This window comes from Limulus polyphemus, unplaced genomic scaffold (genome assembly GCF_000517525.1).
Source record: "Limulus polyphemus unplaced genomic scaffold, Limulus_polyphemus-2.1.2 Scaffold832, whole genome shotgun sequence".
Taxonomy (NCBI): domain Eukaryota; kingdom Metazoa; phylum Arthropoda; class Merostomata; order Xiphosura; family Limulidae; genus Limulus; species Limulus polyphemus.
The window spans coordinates 260944-270563 of NW_013666442.1; the positions used below are offsets into that span (position 1 = coordinate 260944).

The window sequence follows — 9620 nt, forward strand, 5'->3', positions numbered from 1 at the left end:
GTATCGCTGAAGTTTTTCGGAAAGAATTTCTACGGAAAATTAACCAACGACAAGAGATGTAACAATACCGTTTGATTAGGCTTAACATGGTATGTCCTTCATTAGTTTAACTATGCTATTTTCGTAATTTTATATCATTTTGTTAAGAATATTTTTCTTCATTTGGTTTTGGTGGAACCATTGAATTGGAGCCCACACAGACTTCTCTCAGTATTGTGTTATTTATTGTTCAGTTTCGTTCTTAGGTTATCCTTTGTTCTGTACAATTCGATTAGGCTTAACGTTTCTATTTCACTGTAGTTCTAGTTTAGATTTCCTTGTTATTTCTGTTCACTATCTGTATTATTTATCGGTTTACCCGTGATTGTATTGATGGGTTAATATCTATTTAGGTTTTAGTTTTTATTCACCACTACATGATACTAGATTCATTCTATACACCGTTTTCTTCCCAATTTAATATGTTGACTAATTCATTTTTGTAATTTTTTTTTATAGTTTAATCTTTTACAGTTAATTTCGTTTTATTTCTACTTTATAATTATTACCAATCATTTCATGTAGTTTATACTTTATCCATTTTACTATTAAGTTAATTTAGTTTATAAATTATCCTTTTTTTTTTTTGTTCCCCAACGTGCCTTTAGGACTGTCGAGCCGATGGAGCATGTTTGGTGGGACTGGGATTCGAATCCGCGACCCTCAGATTGCAAGTCGAGCGCCTTATCCACCAGGCCATGCCGGGCCCTTATCTTTCTTACCGTTAATTAATTTATTGATTTCCCATAGTTTTATGGACATTTTTATACCTACCACGGTTCCAAATTTTTCATCAACTCAACATGATAAGGGATGCATTCTCTACACAATTTTCTTCCAGTTTTTCACTACGTGGACTATTTCATTGTGTTTTTCTTTCTAGTTTATACTTTTCACAGTAACTTTCGTTTAATTTATACTTTATCCTTCTTACCAATAATTAAAATTCTTGTGGTGGTCCCTGGGAGTTTGGGTCTGCCGTATCTGCTTTCACTATTGCTTACCTTCCCCATCTAAAGGCTGAGCCCATTTTACAATGTCCTAAAATTCTTAGTTCTCCCTGACCTTATCATGGAATGCCTTCCATACTTCTATTGCAGTATCTGCTAGACCTACTTTACATATTTCAGACACATTTTGCAGAATGTTATCTTCATGTTTTCTGTGCTGTTCCTTTTGTCTCTCTTGAGTTTGGTTACCTACAGGCATCACCTTCTATCGACTTTCAATTTTACCTTAGTTTAACTTGAGGTAGATTTTTTCCAGCATTTGTCATTCTTTTTCCCCTATTGTTGCGCATATCTTTAATTTTTCCCTTTATTTGGTGTTTTGTTTACATTTCAGGTTTGTCGAAGGATATCTCCTCTTTGTTCCCTCCATGTTATAGTTTTTACCATCATCAGTTTGTTCACTCCTCACATGGCTTCTTTGCTTTTGGGTTAGTATTGGATGTGACACTGTTGTTTGTTTTTCTTTCCATTATTAATAGGATTTTATGGTCTGTTCCTTTTCTTCTTTTGTTGCTTTTTTGAGAATGTTGCTCCTGTGGGTGGCACCTGTTTGCATATCCTCTCTTTTCACATATTAGATCTGCTCTTTTGGGCCCCCTCGCACAATATTCATATCCTTACATATCATATTCTGGGTGCTTTTGCTAAAATTGCAGTTTGTTTTCCTTGTACCGACACATTCTATCCATTGGAGTGGTCTCTCATTTCTCTTGTTTTCCAGTGGCTGTCTCCCATGGGATTCTCCCCACACAGATCTCTTAACCACCCATTACTTCTATTTTGGTATCTGGTACCTCGTTCTCTGGCTAGGGTTGTTGATGCCTTTGGCTGGGATTGGTTCATCCCCCCATCCTCTTACTTCTATGGGTCATGTCCCTCATCCCTACCATTCTGTGTTAAGTCCTTCTGATTGCTCCTTAATGGCCAACTCAACCAAGTTTTCCGTGACTTCTCTAGCTCCAACTTTTACCTCCATTGCCTCTTCTTTTGTCTTCTGCCCTTCTTCCTCCACTTCGTTTGCTGGTACTCCATCTGGACATTCATCTTCACACTAGACTGTTAATCAGTCCTTGGTGGGGAGATCAGGTTTATAACAACAGGTAGCTTTCTTTTAGCTTGTTCCATTCACTCTTCTTCAGTGGGCATTTAGTGGCATAAATGGAAAGTGTTCTGCAGTTCATTTACAAGTCAGGGATTTTGGCAGATCAAACCCCTGTGTCTTGGGTGGCAGTTTCTCTCCTGGTTTTTTGACCATGTGTCTTTGGTCCTCTCTCTCTTATTGGGCAGCCTTGTCCCAAACCTTCGTTTTTTCCCTATACCATGGAGTTTTTACCTACCTATCCTTACTATGTTCTTATGTTCCTTTCAGATTAATCAACCTTTCTGATTGCATACCATTTCAACCTAGAATATTAATGTGATCTTTTATTCCCTTCACTTTCATTTGCAACACTTTCCTTTTGTTCCATGTTTCACCTTTCCTTCAAACATAATTCCTTCTCATCTATGCCTGTGTATGTTGGAGGTCGAATTTGTTTCCCACAATGTTTCTTGTACATTTTCCCCACTCCCTCTCTTCTCCTTTATCTGGATCTTTCCTTCCTACCAAAGACATCAGGGGCTAGGGTAGGTAACTCCTCCTTTTGCCTAATTCCCTTCCTTTCTTTTTCCATCTTTATCCTTGACCCAATCTGGATTGGGTCCAATGTGCCATTTGTACTCTTCATTTTTCTATTGCCTGTGTGGCTTCTTTCCATCGTGCTTACTCCTGCCTCTTTATTCCTAGGCAGTTTTCCTCCAGTCGAGATCTTTCTCTTTCCACCCTCACCAGTTGTGTTCAGCTTTTGATCCTATTGGCTTTCTTCCCTTTGTCATCTTCCTCCCAGACTTTGTTCCAGGTATTTTCTCATCAGATTCAACTTCCTTACCTTTTCCCTGGCATCTCGTCTTCATTGGCCATTGGGGGGAACTCCTACATTTGAGCATGAGGACTACACCTAATATGTTTGTTTCCCCTTATCTACATCACATCACAGTTTCTTCCTTGTCTGGTTTTAGTCTACTGCCTGACTGTTTATTCATATTTCAGTGCAACTTTAAGTGGACAAGTTTCTGTTCATTATTTCTTTTCTTTCAGGGGCCCTTGCTTCATTAGTCACTATGTGGATCCCACTTTGTGGTGAGCAGTGCCTGACCAGGTATTCGTCAGTTGAAATCTGCAATGTATAGCCATGTTGAATTTTGCTCTCTTCCATGGTGAAATGGGGTGTTCCACAAGATTTACTTGAAGGTGAATAACCTCGCGATGTTTCTGCATCATAAACGTGCCTGTTCTGGACCATACCATCCATGGACTGTATGGGTAAAGCAGAAGGGGATAGCTGCCCATCCCTGTTGTGTCTTGATTAAGTAAATTTGTATGATCTGTTTTTCAAAATTGGGTTTTGTGGTCACCCATTGCACTGTCTCCAGTGGTGACGTTTATCCAGACTCTCCACAAAGTATTCACCCTCCTCTCCTTACCACTTTTCAGTTCCAAGCAGCAGGGGTGGTTGACTGTGGAGGCACCCTCCTTAATGGGTTCCACAAAAGATGGGTATAACCATTCAGTCAAGAGTAGGGTGGTGGTGTCTGCTGATGTAGATGAGAACTGATTTCCAGAGCAGTTGAGCCATTACTTTGCTGGATGATGTGGCCTCCTGATATGCTTTACACAACCACTGGAGTTGAGCTGTTAAAAATGCAGTCAACCCTTTTTGATCTGGAGCCCTCATCCTAATATCGTGTTTATATGGGTACTCTGTGGCCTGGTGTTGGATTTAGAGTGAATCAATCAACATAAGGTCTCATGTATATTCATGGTTTTCTATAGTCATCCCTTGATCAAACTCTTTGTGTTGTGGGTCACAGCTTTGCAGTCTCTTGATATATTTTATCCAAGGATGTTCCAGCTTTGGGATGATTCCAGTTTGTTTCCCTGTTGTGGGAGTTGAGTTTTCTTATACAGGCATCCTTTTGAACTATGAAACTCTACTAGATGTGCCATGCTTGGGTATCAGAGTGGTTATCTATTCCCTCCGATCTCTCAAACTTGTGGTGAAGATGGTATGATCATCGTCATACCCCCGCGTGGATGTCAGTTCCATGCAGTGAGGGTTTTGGATGTAGCTGACATATCCATATGGTCCATGGTACCCTAGGAGCATATTCATTGTTTACCCACTTTTTATGGTGGGATTGACTTCCATATCATATGGTTCAGCGCACTATCCAGCCGGAGTTCTCTCCTACTTGGATTTGGTCCTCTACTGTTCTGCTCGTATGTATTTAATGTATGGGTGAAGAGCATACCTGGTTCAGAAGTGGCATGGCTCCCCTCATCAGGCCTTTGAGTCTGACTTATTTCCATGGGTTTCCTTTGGATGCTTTCGAAGGGTGCTTCTTTCATTCAGTATTATTAGATTAAAACAGAAAATTTGTAATTTTATCAAGATCTTGGTTAGTGGGAAACCTACCCTTGGGTTTGCTGTGTGCAAAAGATATGGAATGGTCTAAAAAGGCAACAGCAACTTTCAGAATTTAAAAAAATCCTTTTTGGTTCCTTTCTGTACTCAGCTACGTCCTGACTTCCCAGAAAATCAAAGGAAAGTTTGGAATGCTTTGATTTTGGCAAATATTAGTTATTTTAGTTCCAGTGATGTTATTAATCAATTTCAGTGCATAATCAGTGAGAATAAACATTTTTCTAGTATGTCTTCAATCTCAATGTCCAAGTCTTGTAACAAAACACTCTTCAGCACACATTTCCACTGTTTTTCGTCTTGCTCTCTGTTCTCTACTTCTTCATGATTTCTCTGCTGAAGCAAAGTACCTTCTTTCTGTAGTAAATCATGAAGTGGTTGTTGATCAAGGGACTTTGTAAGCATACTTTGAGCAACTGTGGAAACCACTGTATTAGCAAAAAGACCAAGTTGAATAACATTTTTCTCCAGCTTATTCCTATCATCCATTTGTTCTATATCTTCAAGCAATCCATGCAACATTTCTGGATCAGATAGACACTAACTGTAGAACTCCATTATGCACAAAACAACACACTTGTAAAGCTCTCAGTCGTGTTCTCCCAGGCTCAGCTAGTTTTTCTCCATTGATACCATTCTTTGGAAAATCATTGAGTGAGATCTGCTCAATGTTCAAGATTGCAAAACCTTTCTTCAATTTGTCGAGAATGGTCAATGTACTACTGGAAAAACCTATTCCATCATTACAGGATGATTCATCATCTGAGCTGCCATCTAATCCATCAATGAGCCATTCTTGATTAGCTTCCCTAAGTGTCAATTGCCTGGTCATCCTTCTATTTTTTTACTGGCTTTTGGATCTTTTGCACTACTCTATGTCTACCTTGGGGGATCACAGTGTAAATACATTGTAATTATAAACTTAATTTTCAGAATTATTAAAAATGTATATTCAGTTATGTTTCAAGATTTTTCTATGTAAACTATGAATAATTCCACCTTTTTTGTATTTGACATTCTTGTTGGATTCATTTCTATGCATATAAATTGTTTTTATTTTTAATGTTTTCTGTGTGAAACCAGTTTTATTGAAAAAATTGTTAGAACATTTCTTTACATTTTAAAATGTTTATATATTTTCAGATCATAATTTGCAATGTAGTGTTTGTATGGAAGACTTCAATACAGGAGAAGCTGTGAAAAAATTATCATGTCAACACCACTATCACAATGACTGCATTATTCCCTGGCTAGAATTGGTAAGCTTTGAATTGTAAAATTTGTGTCTGTGGATATTTTAAAAAAAATTATTGAATGTTCAATCAAAAATCTGAATGTAGACTGAGTCAGAATTCTGTTGTAGCAAATACATTAGAGTAATTGTACTGACCTTTAGGTAACTGATGTCAAATGTTGTGCTAAGGCCATGATTTAACAGCAGTTTGTAAAATGGTCCACTATTATTTCGACTTCAAAGTTTTAGCTGTTATAATTGTAAACAGGTTAACACAAGTGGGTCAAAAATAATTTTAGATTTTTTTGTTCTAGTAGAAATGAAAGGTCTAGGTAACAGGTTTTTGGTATTGCTTTGCTTAAGTTATTTTTCTGTGCATTTTATCACCTTTATTACATAATAATAAAACTTGTAGTATTAGACATTTTTTTTCTCCCTATAAAGCATGCTACATGCCCCATTTGTCGAAAGATTTTGAATGAAGAAATTGCACAAGGGAGCTGTGGAAATGAATCATATTCTTCTTCAAGCAGTACATCTAGCACCATACATGGAAGCAGCAGCAGCCAGAATGGAGAACCCTTAATCCCAACCAGTCATAATTCCACAGACAACCAAGATTCTGCTGTTAATCACTTAAATCAGAATCAAAGACCTTCTCTGGATTACATTAATGTGGATCAGGGATCTTCACAGCATGAGGGCCAGTGTTCATCTGTTTATGATTTTATCGAAGATTTAGATTTTGACTGACCAAATGCGTGAATCGTTTTTCCTGTTATAGAAGATTCTTCCATTAATTGGCTGCTGTGTACATAGGTGTATGTGTTTGTACATTGGATTTTTTTTCTTTCAGAGACTGTTAAATAAATTCTGTTATTGATAAATATATTGGCAACTAAGTAGTAGAACATGAAATAATACATCAGCATTTTAAGTCTTTTCTGTACAACTTTGTTTTCTTTCCCTCAAAACAAAAATGGAAAAGGATTATGAAATAAATCAGCTTTCAGTCTTAAAATCTTTCATTTTCTGTGATTTTTGCATTTAAAATTAGTTTAGCAAAAATAATCATTTGCAACTGTATTTCTTCCCAATCATTAATATGTGAAAAATCATCATGATGAGGATTCTTGTAATTGGAAAAATGCTTGTAGCATAAAATAATCATGACTTTAGAAAAACTAAGGAATTTAAAAAGTGTACAAAAAAGTATAAATATACAAGAAAGCCTGGAAACAATATGGGTAGTTCCTTTGCTGATTACTGGGTAACAAGGAAATCTCTAGTTAAATACAAAATTAGGCAAATACCAGGTCTAAAAGATTAGGCCAAGTAAAACCTTGAGTGTGGCCATATTGTTGTATTATTGTTGAAATGTGAAACGAAATCTATATGTTCATATTTTTATAAGTATTAAGTAAATGTAAATTGAGTATCATGTTTACAAGTAGGAATATAACCAGGTCTAAACTTTTTTTTACAGAGAAATACAAACACATGTAGACAATATGATCTCCCTAATGACATCTGGGTAAATTTCCTACTTTTTATGAAGGGGGAAAAAAAGAAAGGAATAAGACACTATTGGTTTTGTTATTTAAGCAAACTTTTGGCCACTTATTACAGGCTTCAGGCTAAATTTATCACCCCAGGTATCCTTTACTGCACATGACACAAGGTTTGTTTTACATTCAAAATTTTATTAAACTACTTATTATTTATGTTATACCAATTAGAATAGCATAAAATCGTAGCTAATAATCCATATTTTAATAGTATACAAGTTTTAAGTTCTTAATTCCATAAGGCAATATTTAAAAAAATCCTGAATTTCCACTAGTGGGACCCACGTGACACATTTTCTCTTAGCACGTCACCATTCCTATTTTATCCACCACCCCTAGAAAAAGTACGAAATTAAACGTAAATTACTCTATAAAATCGTTATTGTTCAGACAAACCATAATTTTTATAGTCTTCAATTTTGCTTTGTTACAGAGCTATGGAATAGAAAATCAGCCCCCTCCTGCCACATTTCCTTGATAGTTCCCTCCTAAATTTCGTTATATATTACCTATAATCAATAGAAAGTCAAGATTTTCATCTATCAAATGACTGCTTGTATAATGTTGTGTTCTGAAAAGAATATAATTAATTTCACTCACAGTACAAGATTCTTTCCCGTTGGAAAGTTAACGACTAGCTTCGATGATTTTGTAACAGCTGTTGTCGCATAGTTAGAAAGCCAGAAAAAATTTTAAGAGTAAGGGGAATTTGTATACTTTTTGCATGTTTGTAGTCTATATTCTTTGGTGCATTATGTAATTAAATAAAAATTAAGCGCATTACTATAAAAAAATCAGGCTTGACTGTCCTCCACGATCAAGGGTAAGAAAAAAGATTGGGTAAGTACTTTATTTCTTGTTTTTCATATATATATTCTTTATTTATTATTATAAATGTAACTAAAATCTAAAAATATGGATCTTTTTAAGTTATTTAAGACTATATTATGTAAAATAAGTCATAATAAAATTAAAATGGTTCACAAGGCATGCACGCGAGCAGCTCGTGGGTAATGTAATTCAATAACGTAACGTTAGCTGCATGTTCCCAGAGTGATTTAAAACTTATAATGGCGCGGATAGTAGTTAAACGCAGTTCAAAGGGCAATAAAAACAATATAATTTAATTATAAATAGATGTATACTGTTACGAACTTAGAGCTACTTATGATAAACGAATGTAGTTTCATGTTACAATTTGAAGTCACTCTGTAAAGAAAACAATGGTAATTTAGGTTTATTTCGATTTTATTTTATTGTTTACGAGGTTGGTCGAATTAACAGATCCTGTTTTGAGATAGGGTAGAGAAAATAACAGATAAACTATAAAGTTTTACAGAGAAAAAACGTTTGAAATGAATTTAGGAGGTTTTAGGGATTACATAAAGGAAATTTGAGATGAGGAAAAGTATTTCTAATTCTAACATGAAAATTACTTTGCACATGGAATATTCAAAACAAATACGCGATACATTAATGGACAAATGTTAATTTTAATTTATTAAAAAACCTCACTAAGAAATATGACTATTTGTATGTGAAAGACTTGTAATATTAACTGAAAGAATGCCAAATTTTGTGAAGATATACCCACTATATTGAGAGTTATAAGTATTAAATCTGTAAACACAAAAAGGTCACGTGGTCGGTCAAATTGACCGATTCTGTATTGAGAGAGCTAAGTAAATGGAGCAAATTATTGTGTTAACCCTTTTGAGACGGGTCATGGGTGAAAGATCATGTCATCTCTTTTTTTGACTCGCATTCAATATTTTATTGAACTACTATTTCATGAATTTATGTCAATAAATTTGGTATCAAACTGTAGATTATAATTCAAATTTTATTGCCATGCATTACTCAATTTCTTAATTTAAAAACAAATGTTATAAAAACATTGATTTTTGTGTGTCACGTGGTATGTTGAATGCAGCACTGGTTCAAATTAGATGTTTGTGAAGTCAAAATACTAGGTTTAAAATTTCGTACAAATTAGACCCTCAAATTACCGATATTGACAAGCTCTTATCTTTTCAATTTGCTAAGAAATTGTTCATGTAATAAATTAAACACAGTGGTACCCCACCCACTTTCCTTCTATACACATAAGTCTGTATATGATATGAATAACCAATCGGAAGCTCAAAATGTCCCCTAGAGGCTTTCTCAGCTATTTTAACGGGTTTGGCGCCATTTCTTTCTTTTGAACCAATATTTTAATGAGGTAGGGTGTGTCTTTAGTCTGCTC

The 9620-nt window shown here is 35.4% G+C and overlaps 1 protein-coding gene across 3 annotated transcripts in view; it reads left to right on the forward strand.

The window, feature by feature from the left end:
• LOC106460768 (E3 ubiquitin-protein ligase RNF115-like) overlaps positions 1 to 6825 on the forward strand; it is a 126580-nt gene extending 119755 nt beyond the window's left edge. For all 3 annotated transcript variants that reach the window (XM_022387551.1, XM_013920503.2, XM_013920504.2), the window contains 2 exons: positions 5714 to 5829; positions 6249 to 6825. In XM_022387551.1, coding sequence (XP_022243259.1) covers positions 5714 to 5829; positions 6249 to 6557 — 425 coding nt within the window. In that variant the 3' untranslated portion in view covers positions 6558 to 6825. The remainder of the gene's footprint in view (positions 1 to 5713; positions 5830 to 6248) is intronic.
• Positions 6826 to 9620: the final 2795 nt, after the last annotated feature.